The sequence below is a fragment of the Mirounga angustirostris genome, unplaced genomic scaffold, assembly GCF_029215605.1.
Source record: "Mirounga angustirostris isolate CCGP_5_RB_7025 unplaced genomic scaffold, mMirAng1.0.hap1 SCAF_13, whole genome shotgun sequence".
Lineage (NCBI taxonomy): Eukaryota > Metazoa > Chordata > Mammalia > Carnivora > Phocidae > Mirounga > Mirounga angustirostris.
This window is the reverse complement of record NW_026991721.1, coordinates 31,979,222-31,999,419: the sequence shown is the minus strand read 5'-3', so window position 1 is coordinate 31,999,419 and position 20,198 is coordinate 31,979,222. Positions and strand designations below refer to the sequence as shown.

Sequence of the window (20,198 nt, the reverse complement as noted above, 5' to 3'; positions counted from 1 at the left end):
GTTGGCACTGGAGCCTTAGACAACAGAAGGGCTGAAATAGGGGCAAGTGCCAGCTAGATGCCACACTTACACTTGGTGGCTGCCCTGGGCACCTCTCTACACACATCTGCCCATCTGAGACACCATTATGCTTTTAGACAATTCCTTTTCACAAAAGCCAAGAGTCAAAATACAACCTGGCCCCCTGTCATTCAGTGGATGAGGTGTGTTTCTCTTCTTCCATCCCTCTCTAAGTTGCTTTTTTGTCTTATGAGAATGTATTCCTTTATGATTCCTTGGGGTTCTTTCTTCCTCTGGATAACTTGAAAATACCAACATTCTCTTTTCAATAATACTGTGAAGTCACTACCAATTATAAATAATAGCTTACATCCATGTCCAATAAGAAAAGTGGCTAATTATTCAAGAGGATGAAGGTATTAAAATATAATAGAGATGTATCTTGCCCTTACTGAGTGAAATTTTAGATAACTAATTTCAACTCATTAACTTAAAAATTTTCTTTATGTTTGGCCATCAGTCACGATGGTCATTTTTCTAAATGTTAATGTTTTTATTTCCAAAAACTATGAACGTCTTTTTTTTTTCCCCAGTTAACGCTGAGGAGGATAAAAAAGACTCTCTGCTCAAATGTTCTTTTGCTGACCTCAGTGACTTTTGCTTGGGTAAGTTAATTTCTAGTATCTCCTTATTCCTTTACCCCCTCTCCAAAGGTAAGCTGTCTTCTTCAAATCTAGAATATTACTTTTTAAGAAAAAAATACATGTTTGGTCTTTAATATTTGATGGGTGAATATAATATGCTCAGCTTAAATGATTAAGGTATTTCATGTACAGTTTGAAATTCAAGTAATATAAGAAGATTTGTAATGAACAACAATCTCATAACCAAAAGTTTTTAACACTTTCTGCTGTTAAGCTTTTGGAAATATCTTTCAGTTCCCTATGAGTAAGCACATTAATACTGCTATTTCTAGATTTATTAAATTTCAGCAGTATCTATTGATACCCTGTGGTGTTAGATGAAGATTTAGCTTATTTGCATAACCCTTCAATTTTTCATAGTTATATTGCCATTTAAAATTTTAAGCCTCTCTGCCAATTAAATCTGTAGCTTTAAATAGCATGTTTACACCTTTATATCACATTCTATCATATTTTAACAGTATCTCTTGATTCTCCACTTGGCAAATGTAGTACTTCTATGAAAATAATGCTTTTGGAAGTTATAGGATCAGTTCCTCTTCTACAGTTCCAAGCTGTTATGATCTCTGTGCCACTCTTGAATAGTTCTGAGTCAAGGTCAAATTGATTCCTCTTTCCAACCCTCCATCAATTACTCAAAATTATGCCACACTAAACTTACTTCCATGTTTATACCACAAACTTTTGTTAGTTTTATTTTCCTAGATTACCTGTATTTTTTTTCCTTGGGAGGAGAAAATATCTCACCTTCTAAATATTCCCATATGTTCCAGATTCTAATTTTTAGATCCTTTACCTCATTCTTCTTCTTTAAGAAATTCTTGGTGTTCACTGACTTTTCATTAGATTACTGGATTAATTCCAGTTTCTACTGTCCCACATATTCCTCTTTCTTAGTTTTCAACCTCATTTTTTTTTTTTTAGTATATCCTTAAGCACCTACCTCTGAAGACTCATGTGATATGCAAACTTGCTAAGTTATTGTATGTCTGAGATGACTTCGGTTCACTTTTACATTTCATTGTATCTGCTTGGTTATAAAGTCCTAAGTTAAAAATCATTTTCCTTGAAATCTGGAGACCGGATTCACTGTTATCTAGCATCCATTGTTACTGCTAAAATAGCCCAATTGCTGTCTGATTCTTATTCCTTTGTCAATGATTTTTTTTTTCTTCTCTCTGTGCATTTTTATTATCTTTATTTTTTGTGTTACAGACTTATACAGCATTATGTTTAGGTGTATGTGCATGCCTGTGTGTGCATTTTCTTTCATCTCATGGTTTTGATTTCGGCCTCAGTTCTGGAAGATTTCCTGTGCTTTTCTTCCAAATGACTTTTCATTTCTGTGTGTGTGTGTGTGTGTGTGTGTGTTGGAGGGATGGTGAGATCATATATGTATATTTGATTTCCGAGAGTCTTTTTTGTTTTCAGAATGTAATTTTTCAGAGCATCCTGTTGTATTTCATGAACATAACATCTCTAATCTCTCTAATTACACTTGTGAATGTCTTAAGTTTTCCCTTGCTTTTTAAGTTTTAGTCTATTGTTCCAGTGACCCATTTTCCTGCCTGCTTCAATTAGTCATTCTCTTTTAGGCTATAGAATTTCCAACAATTTCTGGTGATCTTTGGTCATCTGTTTACATTGAAGAATAAAACAACAGGAAGGCTGACTTAGAGTTCTGGGTGCAGGGCGCCTGGGTGACTCAGTTGGTTAAGCGACTGCCTTCGGCTCAGGTCATGATCCTGGAGTCCCTGGATCGAGTCCCGCATCGGGCTTCCTGCTCAGCCGGGAGTCTGCTTCTCCCTCTGACCCTCCCCCCTCTCATGCTCTCTCTCTCTATCTCATTCTCTCTCTCAAATAAATAAAAAATCTTAAAAAAAAAAAAAAAAGAGTTCTGGGTGCATGGAGAAGTCTCAGGAAAGATTTCACTACAGAGTGAATGGCTAAGGAGCCAGTACTCAGGTGACCTACCCAATGTCAAATGGAAGACTATACTCCAGAGTGCTGATTCCCACATTACTGCTTTTGTACTTTGAATGTCTTTAGAGAAAAAGTTTGTGTTTGCATGTTTTATTGTCAGACCTTCAGTTTTCTTCTCTCTCACTCCTGTCTTTGTCTATCTGCCATTTTTGAGTCTGGCCATCTCTAGGATGATTCACTGTCTTCCTGCCCTGCACAAAATCTAAGCTAAACTACTCTGTCAGTTAACACTCTTACATCAGAATTTTGCCTTCTAGAAAACTACCCTAGGTCTATACCTTTTGAAAGTTATTTATTATCATGTTAATGAAGTCTTCAGAGCCAGGAACAACAAATGTACTTGAAAGTTCATTCAGCCATCTTGAACTTTGTTTCTTTATTCTACCAAAAGTTGATGATACACAGCTCTTCAACGAGATACATAGGATGAAACCTGTAGAACACTTATTTTAGAGACTTCAGTATACAATTTTACATCTAAAAATCTATTGCAAAAAAAAATAATATCAGAAATGAAAAATATTTTTCCTCACAGCTTTGTTGACTTAGGAATGTAAGAAAATTGAATATTCTAGTAATTGTACTATTGAACATTTTGTGGCATATTGCTGGGTGGGGAAAAATAGCTTAAATATAAATGTAGACCTCCCTTCATTTTAGTTAAAAATGTATTGGAAAAGCGGTAGAAAGAAATATACCAATATGTTAGCTAAGAGTGTGTATCTTCATGTGGTATGATTATTTGTGGTTTCTTCTTGTTGTCTGTATTTTCTTTTTTTCTCTCTAAACAACATATACAAATATTATATAATAAGAATATGTAAAGAAAAACTTTACATCAGAATTTTTTGTAAGTAGGGAAAATTGCTCATATTTCAGTCCAAATAGCACACAATTCTATGGAGAGTTTTCAAAACTGAAACTTGAAACTGGTTGATAATCACCCAGTATTTGGAATAACAATAATATTGAAAGATTCTATCCTGACCCTCAGTTAGTAGTCAGTATAATTTTTATTTATTTTCCTATAAGCAGAGATAAGTTTATTTAACCTTCCCTTTTGCCTTTTGCTATTATCACGCAAGATTTCCTTCATTTGAGCGAGATTTGCATTCAGATCTGTAGCTTGCCAGACTTGTGCACGAGCAATGCCTTTGAACTGGGGCTTTTCTTTTTCATAAACTGAGTAGAAAAAAAATAAAGCCAGAATTTATCAAAAGTAATATTAATCTATTACAACACTTATTTTACAACTTCAGAGGAATTTATTTATAACCTTCAGAGGGTTAGCCCTGAGTTTTCATCAGTGAACATATTGGTGGCCTGGCCGCATTGCCTACATCAGTGATTCTCAACTCTGGCTACATATTCAAGTCACCTGGGAGCTTTTAAATCTCTCTGAGTCCCAGCTCCCGAGAATCAATTTTACTTGGTCTGAGGAAGAAATCAGGATGCATACTTTTAACTGTACCCCAGGTAAATATTAAATGTAACTAGAATTAAGAATTGCTAACCTAGGGGTGCCTGGGTGCCTCAGTTGCTTAAGCATCTGCCTTCAGCTCAGGTCACGATCCCAGGGCCCTGGGATTGAACCCCACATCGGGCTCCCTGCTCAGCGGGGAGCCTGTTTCTCCCTCTGCCTGCAGCTCCTCCTGCTTGTGCTCTCTCTCTCTCTCTTTCTGACAAATAAATAGATAAAATCTTAGGGGAAAAAAAGAATTTCTAGCCTAAAACATGTATCTTGATTTCTCTCTGAAGACATTGTTAAGGTACTTTTTCATAATTTCAGTGAGCTGTGTTATTTATCATAGCACTCTGAATTACTGCAAATTAGTCATGTTTCTTATAATACTTCGTGTGTGTGACAGAAAGACAGTGCTGGCTTATTAAGTTTCCTAATTAAAGGAAGACAGCCACCAGCAGGTTCATTTCATATACAACATCAATATCAAAGAGAACATTTCATCAGAACAAATACACTCAATCAGAGTACAAAGGTCTTTCCCATAGTAATTAATTCTGAAAGAGGTTACTGTTGTTATTTTCTGATAAGACAAAACAAGAACAAAAACCTTGTCCACAATCTCCATACAGGTGATATAGTTTGCAAAGCACCTTTCACTAATAATTCTCCCAAATTAATACTAGTTAATAGCCTAATAACTCTAGTCATGCAAGCGTTTCCATTCAATTCTATGCATCTTATTTTTGATAGTAAAATAATCATGATAGTGCCATCACAAATCTTAACATTTTTTCTAAATGCTTCATGTAATTGGATGTCCTAACTCCATGAATGTTTCTCTCTTCATCATTCCAGTGTGTCCCAGTCATCTGACGCACTTGACCTGTGTTCCTATCTCTCCGGACATTGAACATCATAGTCAATATTTTAGGACATTCCGGCATTCCAGTCTACCATTCATTCAATTTAGGGAACTGTCACAGCTTCTGAAGGGGTAAACATGCACACATGAGGTATTTGCCTTTACAGTGAAGGTGAGAATGCAGCTCTGGCTGACTGTAGATCACCAAATGTTCCAGGAATCTATCCTGGTCTAACACCTGGCTGGAAAGTACTCCTTTAGAATCAGCCGCATATCTAAAATGTATATGATTTTATCGTCTTTGAGAAGATAGCAAGCAAAACGATGCCAAATATACCAAGAGTGTAATTAAATAAAGCACGAGAGTTTTAGCAATACATGCTCTCTTTTAAATTCAGTGAAGTTACATTTTCTAATTTGGCTTTTAGAGTGCAGACTGCCAGCTTCTAGCATTGGATTGGTTAACACATGAGTGTTTCCAAGTACCAACAGGCTCTAATACAATTTTTGGAACCTGACAGGTACATCTAATTAATGGCTTTTTTTGTTTTTTCAAGAGAAAGAGTGCACACGCATGAGTGTCGGGGGAGGGGCAGCGGGAGAGGGCGGGAGAGAATCTTAAGCACACTCCACACTTCGTACGGAGCCCAATGTGGGGCTTGGTCTCACGACCCTGAAATCATGACCTGATCCAAAATCATGCATCAGATGCTCAACCAACTGGGCCACCCAGGATCCCTCCTGCCTTTTTTTTTTTTTTTTTTTTTTTTACAGTGTACTACTTTGAACTGCCCCATAGGAACATCAATGCTGTGGCAGAGTTAACTGCCTGTAGTCAGTGTTTCATTGAGGATGAGTATACCTCATCAAAATGATAGCTATGGAGGAAGGAACATTCATGATTCTGTTGATTCAGAGCTGGACATTTCCACTAAGATTGCCTAACAGGATTTGTAGTATATTATGGATGAAATGCTGTTTTCCCAGCCAGACATTGGTCAAATTATCATTCTTGTATCTACTAGCTGTGTGACTGTGGCATATTATTAACCACTCTGAACCTCAGTAATCTCATTTATTAATTGGAATTAATGATCCATACTTTGCAAGACTATTGAATTAAATGAAAAGGCATAACTCCATCACACTCCTAGCACATCATAGAGATTCAACAAATATTTGCTCATTGCCTTATTCACTCACTCATTAAGCTTATCTTTTACCCCAAATTTTGTTAGGCTCAGAGACATCTTCACTAACCAGCTGTTTCTATTATCATGAAAATGTGATTTTTATGGCAGAGTGGAATAACAATAATTTACCAAACACTTACTACACAACTCTCTGCCTGCCTTACCTCACTTAATTCTCATAACAATTCTTTGGGTTAGGTACTATTATTAGCCTCTTTTTATACCTGAGGAACCTGGTATAGCCAAGAGATAAAATAATTTGCCAAATACCATATGTCTCTCTAAGGGAGAATTGAGATTCTAACCCAGGAAGCCTTAATCCTTGATCTTCTCCCTTAATCATCACAGCAGAAATATAGTCCATGGAGGTGAAAGGTGATTAGTGATGTCCATAGAATACTGGCTCTGCAATGCTAGTAAGTATGAGGCTGCAAGCAGCGAAAGATGGGGGTAACATTGCATGGTAAAATATATTTGGGAGATGATTGATTGAAGAAGGCTAATCAGGTTGGGAGATTTAGAATTTCGTTGTTTGGTTTTCTTCCTTCATTCTTTATATTGCCATCTGTGAGCCTTTAATTCTTTTCTTTTTTTTTAAGATTTATTTATTTATTTTAGAGAGAGAGTGTGAGGGGGAGGAGCGGAGGGAGAGGGAGAAATCCTCAACAAGACTGCCCACTGAGTGGGGAACCCGACACGGGCCTGGTTCCCACAACCTTGAGATCATGACCTGAGCCGAAATCAAGAGTCAGACACTCAACTGACTGAGCTACCCAGGTGCCCCTAATTCTACTTTTCATAGAACAGCTCACAGAGCCAGAGCACCATTCTACCTTGTGCCCTCAGCCACACAGACAGACACAGTCACACACACACACACACACACACACACACACACACACACACACAGTTATTCTGGAAAGTGCCCATCCATGTAACAATGAATTTGAAATCCTGATGTGACGATACTCTTGTCTCTCGGTCCTGAAAGCCCTGCTATTATCACTCACCCTCTCTCTTGCTAGTATTCTGTAAAATGACAGGGACAGAAAAATCCATATTAACAAGTAACTGATGGTTGAGTCTGCCCACGTTCATGCTGCAGTAAAATCAGGTAACTTTGAAGTGAAATAATCAGGGCTTATTAAAACCAACATAATTTGAGTCCAACCAACTAAAATATACATCTATCTAATCTTGTGAAATCAACATTTCCTTAATGCTATGAAGCAAGTCCCTTAAGAAGTGATTTATATTAGAGTGGTAAGATAATTTGTTTTCTGTGAGCTTAATAGTTCAGCTTGCTGGAGTATTCATTTTATTTCTTAAAACAGTTATGATCAAATGAGTACATGGTGATTTTGCTTTCATTCTGTCATATTCAATAATCTCCAATAATTTCTGATACTTTTTTCAAATAACGTTTCATGTTAAGGTGACATAAAAAAGAACTTCATAGTAATGTTACCAACCTATTTCAGGCATAAGGGAATTACACTGAAAGAACAGATTGTTTTCCAGTTGTGACAGCCTTACAGTCACTGTACATCTTTTCAACTGTAAGTCGTCTTGGCTCAATTTTCCGGCTGTATTCAGGATCTGACACTGCTCAGTCGTTGCTGGTGCAAGTGTTGTATCACTCCTGGTCCAGTGTGCCCATCTCTGGGGAGATCAGCATCATGACTTCCTAATTGTCTCTGCTCCGATGCTTGCCTCTTTATGGTCTGTTTTCCATACGGCAGTTACAGGAAGCTTTCATAAAAGGAAAATTAAATATCATCATTTCTCTACTCCAACCCCTCCCGGTTTCCCACTACATGTAAAATTGTAAACTCCCTACTGGAGCCCTCAGAGGCCTTACGAGATCTGGGCCTGCTCCCGCTCCAGAGCATTTGCTAATTCTTCCTTTGACTCACAGAGCTGTAGCCACTCCAGCCCTCTTTTGCTCTTTGTTCATAACAAGTTTGCTCTTATCCCAAGGCCCGGCACTGAGAGAAACCAGATTCATACAAGCTTCACTTTGTGTCTCCTAATCTTGACTTAAGAGGTATTACTGGAAATTATAAGATTTATTTTTTCCCTCTTTCCATTTCCAGAGGACAGAGACTTGCTTGGTCTTGTTGGTGCTTACAGGCCAGAATCAAGAGCAGTACCCAGCATATAGTAGGTGCTCAAAGAGTATTTTTAGGATCACTGAAAGGATAGATGAACGGATGAATGGATATTGACACACATCTTTGGGGAATCTGCTCTCCATTACTCCTTTGCTTTCCATGATGTCAATCATCACTGTGATTTTTCCCACCTGTTAAGAATCAGTGCTGTTATTTTTCTCACTGAAGATCCAATCCAATTATGTTCCTCTTTTTCATGTAAGTTGTACTGACAAACATTTTATAGAGCATTTAAAGACCTAATAGCTATGGCTCTTCTTAAGAAGTAGGAGAATGCCTTTCTAACATTATTCCTATGGGAAGCCCTCCAGAATACCCATTTAGATGCTTCCTACCTTCTATTATTATAGCACTTTGGTTATAATACCATCATACTCAGTTCACTAGATGATAATAATTGCTATTTATATCTATCTTTTTCATATTACCTAGTACATACTCTCTACTCAATGATGGATGGATAATTGACAATTGGGTCAATGTATGGAATGACGGATGTGGAGAGAATAAACACTGGCACACTGACACAGTGGAAAGCATTGATCTTCAAGATTTGCTTAGTTGTGGGGTTGACTGAATACAGCTCTGTCAGTACCCTCACTGTGACTGGCTAGTGTCAGGACTTTAGAACAATGCTAGGGTTGGGAGAAGTAGGCAGTAAAGGAACTGCAAAGAATTATTAAGTCTGGATCTTCATTATTACCATGTTCTAACCACTGAATAAACCATATATGGACCATTAGGTTTATTCTTCATAGGAAACTTCAGTGGAATATTAATTTTTAAAATCATGGAATTTATTAGCAGTCAGATCAGGTACTAACTCTATCACTCAGTAGAAAGGTACACCATCTGTGCCTCAGGTTCCTGATTTATGAAATGGAGATATCAATATTATGGTTTGATTTTTTTCTTATAATGTAAATAAGGATTGTTTGAATTAAGAGTTTTTGTGAGAAGCAAATAAGACAATATATGTTGGAAATATTATATTCATATTAATTAATGTTAATTAATATGAAAAAATTAATTTGGGTTTGCTGAAATTATCATTAGTTCCATTTTCACTATATCAGGCTCCCTGCTTCAACATATTAAGTGATTTTTTTTTAGCTTTGAGAGTCTTATTTTTTTCTTTACATATAATAACTTTATTGAGATATAATTCACCTACCATACAATTCACTCATTTTAAATGTACAGCTCAGTGATTTTTAGTATATATAAATTATAAAGAATAAAAATAACCTTAGGCCATTACTATTATTATTTTAATCTTCAGCCCCAACTACTGGGGCAATCCTGGAACACACTATCTATCATTAGTGATGTATGGGAATGTTGTACCACTGGAAGTCAGTAGAGGCCAGCTAATAAGATCACTCACACACTGCCTAACAGTTATCTCATCCATTTCTACTTATATTACAATGTAGCAAAGTAATGAAATGGCATTAAAATAAAGAAGAGTTGAGCTGAAATAATTTGTCTATTAAAATTCCACTCTGAGAGATGCTCTAAGATTTATGCTACAATCATAGGAGCCAGCTATCTTGATTGGTCCCCTTGAGTTTTGAGCTGATGTTGGTTTGCAAACAAAATTTGCAAAAGTTAATGGATTCCCACTTGACTCAACAAAAGTTTTCATCATAAATTATATTACTGATGATTGGAAAAGGGATTTGTAAATTAAATTTTTAAATTGTTCATTGGCATACTCATGTTAATTACATTGTTTCCTGTCCACCTAGGCTTTGAAGTAGAAAATATGACCTTTTTGTAAGCCCAAATTACATAATTGGTTTTGTAGATTCCTAATTACTAGAGTTGTGAATTTAAAGAAAGATTAAAGAAAAAGAATGTATATTTCTTCAATGCCTTATATGTACAAATCACATAGATTATTTCATTTAATCCTTGAAACAGGATTTTATTATTCCAGATTTTCAGATTGAGAAACCATAACTAACCTCTGCCTTTAAGCTAATAAATGACATAACCAGGATTAATTGGTGTTTGCTGAAATCATCATCTTTTCACTACATTGGCTCCCTGCTTCAACATATTAAATGATGTTTTTAAGCTTTGAGAATCATGTTTTTTTTAAATATAGCTATAGCAGCTTTATCGAGATATAATTCATATACCATACAATTCACCCATTTTAAGTGTACAATTTAAGTGGTTTTTTTTATATTTGTAGAGGTGTACATCCATCACCATAATCAATTTTAGAATATTTTCATCCCCTCAAAAGGAGAGACCATACCTATTAGCAGTCATCTGTTCTTCTTACCCCAGCCCACCAAGCTTCAGGTAACCACTCATTTACTTTCTCTCTCTATAGATTATTCTGGACAATTCATACAAACGGAATTACACAATATTTGGTCTTTTGTGACTAGCATTTTTCACTTAGCATAATGTTTCCAGGGTGCATTCATGTTTTAGCATTGATCAAATACTGTTCCATTGTATGGATAAGCCATGTTTTATTTATCCATTCATCAGTTGATGGACATTTGGACTGTTTTTACTTTTTGGCTATTACAAATAATGCTGCTATGAGCATTGGTGTACAATTTTTTTGTGTATTGATATTTTCATTTCTCTTGAGTATATACCTAGGAGTAGCATGGAGAATCATATGGTAGCTATGTTAAAACTTTTGAAAAACTGCCAGATTGGTTTCCACAGCAACTGCACCAGTTTTCATTCCCATCCAAGTGTTTGAGGGCTCGATGTCTCCACATGCTCACCAACAGTAGTCATCGTCCATCTTTTTTATTACAGTTATCCCAGTGACTGTGAAGTGGTCTCATTGTGGGTTTGATTTACATGTCCCTGATAAATAATGATTTTGAGCATCTTTTCATGTAAACACATGAAAAGCCAACAGCAGTTGGCTACTGTTTATCTTTTTTAGAGAAATGTCTATTCAGATCTTTTACCCATTTTTAAACTGGGTTGTTTGCCTTTTTATTATTGAGTTGTAAGTGTTGTATGTACATATAGATATATAGATATATAGATGCTCTTTCTGTTTCTTACATGGATGCAAGCACAAATATATGCATGTAAAACATGTTTATTTGTATAGATATACATGTATACATATGCCCATGTGTATACATACATACATTTGATATATCTATGCTATAACTTAATGTCAAGTGCTGATACATATATTACGTGCATGTTTTGTGTGAATGTGTATGTGTTATTCTATGTCAGGTGCTAATAAAAGTAATAAAGCCTTATAAGGAGACAGAGAACTCTGGTAGATTCTATTTTAGAAATGGTGGTGAAGGAAAGATTCTCTGATGCAGTGACATGAGAAGAACCCTGGCTGCAATGGGGATTGAGCATTCCTGGCAGAGAAAGGAACAAGTGCAAAGGCTCTGTGGTGAGAGCATACTTAACATAAAGGAAGCCAGTTCAGCTGGATTGGAAGGAGTGAGGCTAAGGTTAGAGGAGAGGGACGAGAAGTGGTAGTAAGGGGCCGGATTATGCTTACCCAGTGTGCTACACTGTAGATACGACTTTTACTTGGAGCTACAAAAATATTGGAAGGTTTTAAGTAGAAGTTTCATGTAATTTAATTTTCAAAAGGGCCACTCTGCCTGTTGCTGTGGTAGGGGTAAAAGATAGAAACAACAAGATTGGCTAGGAGACTTACAGATTTCTGCCAAGAGGTAGTGGTGGCTTGGATTTAGAAACTATAGCTTTGATAAATGATCAGCTTCTAGATGTAATTTGAAGGTAGTTCAGACAGGAGTGATGGGTATTTAAATCCTTGTAGCCATTCAACAAACCTTTACTGAATGACAAAGACAGGTTAGACCTTTTTCTGGATGGTAGGGACAAAGCAGTGAACAAAAAAGACAACAAAAATGAACAAAGCAGAAAACTGGCCCACAAATACCTTAGTAAGGGAAATAGACAATAAATGAAGATAAATAAAAATAACATCTTGCATGTTAGAAACTGGTATGTGCTAAAGAGTAAAGCAAAGCAGAAAAATGGTATTTTATGCTCAGTCAACAGAATTTAATTAAGGATCAGATATAAGGTAAAAGAGAAAATGAGGAGTTGGGATGTTGGCCTCTGTAGCTAGAGGAATGGAGTTGCTATTTATTAAAGTGGTAATTGTTTCTGTATTTTATTATCCATGGGCTTGGGGAAACATTCTTGTGAACATAGTTTTTTTTTTTTTTTCTTTTAAATGACTTTAGGATCCCTCTCCAGTTGTGCCTTAACACATATTGACACACTTTGTTCCAAAAATTTTACTAATTTATATTGGTACGGAAAGCAAATGACTATTATCAGTTTCCCTAGTGTCTTGTCAGCAATGGATATTTTTATTTAAAATGAAAGATGCAAAAGAATATTTATGTACTAGCATAAAATAGGACCTTTTTTATTTTAAATTCTTGGTCATGACGAATATTAAACCACATAAAAATAAGTAAGTTTTTACTAAATTTATCTCACCCTTATTTCTTGTTTGTTAACAATTTTTATCTTTTATCTGTTGGGATACTAATATTTATCTCCATAACCGTCAACTTAAGGAGGATAGAAAGCTATGTTTATAATTGGAGACTCCACCCTTTTTCATTCAACAAATATGTTACAATTTTTATGTAACCCACTTATTTTTTTTTAACTTGTGTATATTTTATGGTTTCAAAGTTTCCTAAATCATCATCTTTCCAACGCTGCAAGAGGCAGCATTACATAGCGGCTAGGAATGTAAGGTTTAGGGCCAGATTTCCTGGGCTCTCCTGCCACACACCAAATGTGAGACCCTAGGTAACTGCCTACATTTCCTCACTGGTAATGAAGGCTAGTAACAATACTTTTAAAGGATTTAATCAAATGTTATGTGAAAATAATATGGCAGCCTTCCCAGTGCTCAGACTAAAAACTTTGGAGTTATTGTTGACTTCTCTCTTTTAAATGCCATATCCAATAGAATTTTGTTAGTTTTCCTTTAAAAAAAAAATACATCCTCGGTTTGACCATTTCTTAGTCGTGATACCACCCTGACCCGAAGCACATCCTCTCTACCTGATTATTGCAATAACTCCTACCTGGTTTCTTTGCCTCTGACCTTGGCCCCTTCAGCCTATTCTCATGTCAGCAGCTATAGAGTGATTTTGTTAAAATCTGCTCAAATTCATTCTGCTCAAATTCATCCAGTTGCACTCTTCAACTCAGAATGAAAACTAAAATCATTCTGAAGGGCCCAAGCCCTCCCTGATATGCTCCTACTTCCTCCATTACCACTTTAACATGATACCCTGCCACCTTCATTCTTGTTCATTCCTCACCAGTCACACTAATCTGGTTGTTTGTGAACAGACAAGAAAGGCATGCTCCCACCTCAGGGCCTTTGCACTTGCTGTACCCTTTGCCTATGATGCTCTTCCTACAGAGGTTCACTTACCATTTTGGCATCTTTGCTCCAGGTTAACTCAGGGAGGCCATCCTTAACCACCTTATTTAAAATTGCAAATTGCTGCCCTCCCCTTTATCTCCCTGGCCTCTTTTTTTTTTTTTAATTGATCATATCATCATTTAATAGATAGGAGTTATATTAGTTCTTTTCTTAACTTTATCACTGTCAACTTCATGAGGGTAAAGATTTTTGTTCATTTTGATTCCTACTCCCTTCAAAGTAGAATATCTCTGGTACACTGTAGATCTAGCTCAATATATTGATTTAATGAATGAAGTACACCTGATACATATAACAGTTAAATAATTATTAGCAATCCACATGAAAAAAGAAAACAAAACAAAACATTAGTTATAGGAATATTGTATATAAAGTTAGTGTGAGGAAAAAAAATCCAGTATTTAACAAAAGAATACAAACTAAGTTAAGACATTTTTATGCTCAGGAAAAGTAAGTATATGTTAAGTCAGTAAGAGTAGAGATTTCTTGTTTCTGACCTGGGAACACTGTAGGAACCTTGCAAAAGACAAGACAGGAGAGTTAAATTTACATTACAATGACAGGAATTTGCAATCTTGCTAATAGTAAAAGGAAAAAAGAAAGCTATTATGATATACAGAAGAATCCTGTATATTTTCAAGAAAAACAAGAAGAAAGGCAAACATACTTACATTCCTAACAATAAAAGGAAATTTTAAAAATTATGTCACTTATGATCCAGATTTTCCAAACTAACAAGTCCATCTTTTTTTTTTTTCTTTTTAAATTAACTCATCTACTAATGACCAAGTTATGCTAGACTCTGTAGTAAATTAAACACACATGAAAAAGAGATTGAACATGGTCCTGGGATAATTTTGTCTAAATTCAGAAAAATAAAAAGAATCACAAAAAGAAAGGAAAGCAGGAAAGAAGGAAGAGAAGGAGAAAGAAAAGGAGGGGAAAACCAAATGTGATGGAATTCAGGAGAGAAAAGGATCCATTGTATTTGGAGCTTTGAGGCAGGAAGGAGCTGAGGATCTGAAAAGCTTTCATGAAGTTAGTAGTATTTGGCAAGTCTTTCAAAACTGAGCTTTCTTCCAGCAAGATGATGATGTAAGGATGTTCCTGTTCCAGGAATATTTGTGTTACAGGAATTAAAGAGAAAGAAGAGAAACTAAATAAATTAAAATTAAGCTAAACAAAATATAAGTCTCTGCCTAGCAAATGTAATCGTGAATGGGATAAGTTTTAAATGAGTAGAAAATTTCTATAAATTGTATTTCTTGTATTTTGTAGTAAATGAGATCTATTAACATAAATTGCATTTTATCTTTTGTAAACATTAAGTTAGTAATCACACAGTTATTAGAGCCTAGAGGAGGACCCTTTGAGACCTTCTTCAAAAACCTCTATTACAGATGAGAAGACAGACTGCCAGGGAAAGCTTTGATGTAGGAATGTAGGACGGGGCAGATTTAGGCTGAGGAATCACAGTACTGTGACCTGCAGGTGGGTGTATGCTCCCAGCAAATGCTGCCCGTTTACCTACTGCTATTTAATCACAAAGGTCTCTTCCAAGCTCTCCAATATCAAAAGGAAGAAAAGGATGGGGAGAGAGAGAGGGAGGGAAAGATAGGGAGACAAGGAGAAAGGTAAGGAAAGAGAGGAGAGATAAAAGGAAAAAAAAGAGAAACTTCTGTGCCTTACAAACCAGCAAGCTGGACATGATGGGGTTTTGGTAACTGATCCAACAAATTAACTCCAAAATTTCAGTTTCTTTCTCATTCATCTGACACCCCACTCAATACAGGTCCAGGTTTTGCATTTTTTTCCTTCCATCTAGACCATTTTTCCTCCAGTTACCTGTGTGACTTACTGCTTCACCTTCCTGCATCTTTGCTCAAATGTTACTACAATTCTCTGTACTAAAATAACATCCTCCTCCCCACCTGTGACACCTCTATCCTTCCTTTCTGCTGTCTATTTTCCAGTGCACTCACCACAAAACATACTTGCTATTTCCTTAATTTGTGTTGTTTATTGTTTTTTTTTCCTTGGACTTGAATGTTCCATGATGGCAGGATTCTGTTTGCTGCTACATTTCTAACTCTTAAAACAATGTCTGGAATATCATAGGTGTTTAATAAATAATCGTTAAATGAATAAAATGTAATCTTCATAAATCGAGGGAAAACATTATAGTATATTCACAAACGTCAGTTTTGGAGTCAGATCTGAATGTGTTTGAGTTCTAGATGCACTCCTTACTGAATTAGTGACTTTGGCATGATACTTAATCTCCATCTGCATTAATTTATTTACTATTAAATGTAGGTAAAAAGCATACCCACATTTGTACAGATGTTATGGGGATTAAAGGAAATAATACCTGTAAAGTGTCTGGCTCTTAGAATGTACTCAACAACGGTTAACATCAATCAATGTTAGCTATTTTTAATAGATCTGGTTTTTATCCTAAGTGCTTAGAGCATTTTAACATAATTGGAAATTAATAACATACTAAGACATAATATTACTTGTCCAGTCTTAATTCATACCACTGCTAAGATTCTGATACTCTAGCTGTACATGGCATAATATATATTATAGCAGATTTTAAGCATTACTACTAAAAGAAATTACTGCATATATTATAAACAATTTGTTATTCTGTTATAATACTAAGTCAAATGATTGAAATATTTAAAGCATTGTATATGGTTGTCTATGTCAAAATTTATGTTTGATAGGTGTTAACAGATGGAATAAAATAACTCTCCAAAACATTTTCATTTATCTGGAAAAGCTAAATATATACGATTCTGTCTGTGTTTGAATTCGAAGAGGTATTTCTATCATATGGAATACATATTGTATGAAGCACGTCAGCAATTCCTGGTTGTACTTACAGCCCCCATAGACGCTTCTTGTTTTATACTCTTTTGCATTGATTACAGCTTATTGTTCAGATATATTCTTACAAGGTCCTACCATTTTTATAATTCTAAGAGTAATTAATTTTCAGTATTCTCTCCTTGTTTGCAGTTGTAGTTTCATTTCAATCCCTGATATTTTTTAAAGTTTTTTTCTTGTAATTTTTGTGAGAATTGCTTCTATGATTTCTCAGACTTCTGTCACTCTTCAGTCAAATTCACATTTAGAAAACCTTCCAACTTTTAAGAAAACAGATTCTCAAAATTAATACTTTTTAATTAGGCAAATAAATGCTTGGGAATCTATTGAGTTCTTAGAAATACCTTTATCTGGGGCACCTGGGTGGCTCAGTCAGTTGGTGTCTGCCTTTGGCTCAGATCATGATCTCAGGGTCCTAGGATCGAGCTCCATGTTGGGCTCCCTGCTTGGCAGGGAGCCTACTTCTCCAACTCCTTCTGCCACTCCCCCTGTTTGTGCTCTCTCATTCGCTTTCTCCTCTCTCTCAAATAAATAAATAAATAAAATCTTAAAAAAATATCTTTATCTTCACGTTCAAAAGAGATGATGAGTTTGCATAATTCTAATATTATTTTCAAAAAATTTAAGCCCATTAAATAGCAGAGATGCATTTAATTCTTAATGAAAGTTACTGTAGTGTCAGTATTAATCTACTAACAGGGAAGCTTTCGTGTTAGCCCCCCCCTTTTTTTTTCTTTTTTTCCTTACTTTTTGGATGGAGGGGTCATAAGAATGTTATACTTGGTTAAACCTTGGAAAAGCATGAATAAAAGAGAGATTAGTACATTTAAAGAGAGAGAAAAGGAAGAAGGATAAAAGTGGATATAATTTTCTCTTTCTCTTTTCTAGCCCTAGGGAAAGATAAGGATTACATGGATGACTCAGAACATGCTAATTATGACCGATCTCGGCTAATCAAAGACTCTGTTCCCAAAGATAATTCTGAATCCAAGGCAAAATTGTCTAAGGTAATACAAAGTAAACTATCAATAAGTCACTTGAAAGCAGTATTTCTAAAACCTTTCAATTCTTTTCGATATTAATGTATATTTGCTGGAGAGGAGAAGAGGACATGCAGGTTAATATGTATCGTTAAGAACTTAAAGATGAAAAGTTGTATGTAGACATCATATTCATTTATGTTATCAAACATTTTTTAAAACAATCTGAAATGTAAAATTAACCTTTAGAGGGCTATTACCTCATTTTTTCATACTTTTTGAAAGGCAGCATGATTTCATGAGAGCATGGAATGGACCAAGATTTGAATTCTAGTTCCACTCCTTACTATTTGTGATCATTTGAGCAGGTTAATTAAACTCTCTGAGCATTGTTTTTCTCATCTGTAAAGTTGTATTATGCTATCTGCTTGACAAAATTCTTTGGTGAGTGCCTGAGATAACCGTATGAAAATATTTAGAGCATAGTAAACGCTGACTGTATGGCAGGTTTTTATAACAACCTGGAAGCTGAGCATACCTCATTGAAACTCTAGTTCATCAGCAGATGAGTAACTAAGCTAGAGTTCAGTTTAAAAAAACCCTGGCTGCAGCAATCCCACCATCCCTCAAACAAAATGATTTTGTGGACTCTTCAAAGCATCTGAGTTTAGTCCTTTAATACCAAATACCTTCCCTTTTTGATATGTTCCAAGACAAATTCTGGCTCAGTCCAAACCCACTTTTTTCCCCCCATTATTTCCTATTGATTAAAGTGGGAGTACTTTTGTAAAAGAAATTTGCAGTTTAACCCAGGGAATGACTTAGCTTTCATGTCACTGCATGGCAAATAGTCCCATCCTTGAATATATATTTCTCTAATGTTTGACTTGGTTTGGCTTGGATTAGTTTTGCAAATCCCTTCATTAGTCACCACTGAAACATCAGAGAAGAAATATGGCAGAATTTAAATATTACTCTCATAAATTAGACCAATGTTAATAAAAAGATGTAGGTAGGAATAAATGCTTGTGTAAAATTTCTTCATTCCTCTTTTGTTTTGTTTTGTTAAATGGGGTCAGTATTTTGTAACAATAATTCTTAGATTATTTTTAAAATCAGGGGTTCATCTATCCTCTGTTTACTTCATCTGCCTTCCTGTGTCCGTCTGATCAACATGGTGTTTAGAATGTTTCTACTATCTGTAAACCATTGTTCCAAGTCACCTGAGTGAAGGAAGAGTTATCAGAAATATTGAGGAAAAAAACAGATGTTGTTCCTCAAGATGCCCATAGCACCCAATAAGAAGACAACACAGTATGCTTTAAATAATTAGAAAATGAACTAAGATTAAATCAAGTCTGTCTCACCTGCTTCTCTAGAAGCAGCCACCAATGATACCTGCCATGTCATTTCTGTTCAACAGTAGCCATTTCTCAGTCTCACTTTGACTAGACTTGAATTGTAGAATATGAAAGTTAAGAAGAACTTGTTAAAGGACACCTGGGTGGCATAGTCAGTTAAGCAGCCAACTCTTGACTTCAGCTCAGGTCATGATCTCAGGGTTGTGGGATCAAGCCCCAGGTTGAGCTCTGCACTAAGCGGGGAGCCTGCATGAGATTTTCTCTCTGCCTCTGCCTCTCCCCCCCGCTCTCTCTCTCTCTGCCTCTCAAATAAATCTTAAAAAAAAGAATAGTTAAACCTGCATGCCTCCCACCCCCCACCACTCCAGCAACCCTCAGTTTGTTTCCTGAGATTAAGAATTCCTCATATCAGTGAGGTCATATGATACATGTCTTTCTCTGATTGACTTATTTTGGTGGGGGGTGGGAGGGATGGGGTGGCTGGGTGATAGACACTGGGAAGGGTATGTGCTATGGTGAGCACTGTGAATTGTGTAAGACTGTTGAATCACAGACCTGTACCTCTGAAACAAATAATACATTATATGTTAAAAAAAAAAAGAAGAAGATAGCAGGAGGGGAAGAATGAAGGGGGGGAATTGGAGGGGGAGATGAACCATGAGAGACGATGGACTCTGAGAAACAAACTGAGGGTTCTAGAGGGGAGGGGGTGGGAGGATGGGTTAGCCTGGTGATGGGTATCAAAGAGGGCACGTTCTGCATGGAGCACTGGGTGTTAATACGCAAACAATGAATCATGGAACACCACATCAAAAACTAATGATGTAATGTATGGTGATTAACATAACATGATAATAATAATAATAAAAAACCCTGCATGCATGTTTTATTTTTGATGTTAAAATAAGAGAATGGTGTGTGATGATAGTAACAGACCAGTTGTTCAATCCAAGAAATGCCAGTGTAATGTCTTACTGAATTTGCTGAATACATAATTTTCTGCTATTTCACTTCTACTCAAAATTTTTTAAAAAATGTCATGCATCACCTGGATGTTTTTAGACTCACTCTTTTAGCTTCTATTAAAATACGTCCACTTTTATCCTTTCATAGG

General features: G+C 35.9%; 1 protein-coding gene across 1 annotated transcript in view; it reads left to right on the top strand.

Moving 5' to 3' along the window:
* Window positions 1–20,198, top strand: part of ANO3 (anoctamin 3) — a 400,310-nt gene that overhangs the window by 215,430 nt on the left and 164,682 nt on the right. The window contains exons 4-5 of the mRNA XM_064575888.1: window positions 594–665; window positions 17,632–17,750. Of these exons, the coding sequence (XP_064431958.1) occupies window positions 594–665; window positions 17,632–17,750 (191 nt within the window). The remainder of the gene's footprint in view (window positions 1–593; window positions 666–17,631; window positions 17,751–20,198) is intronic.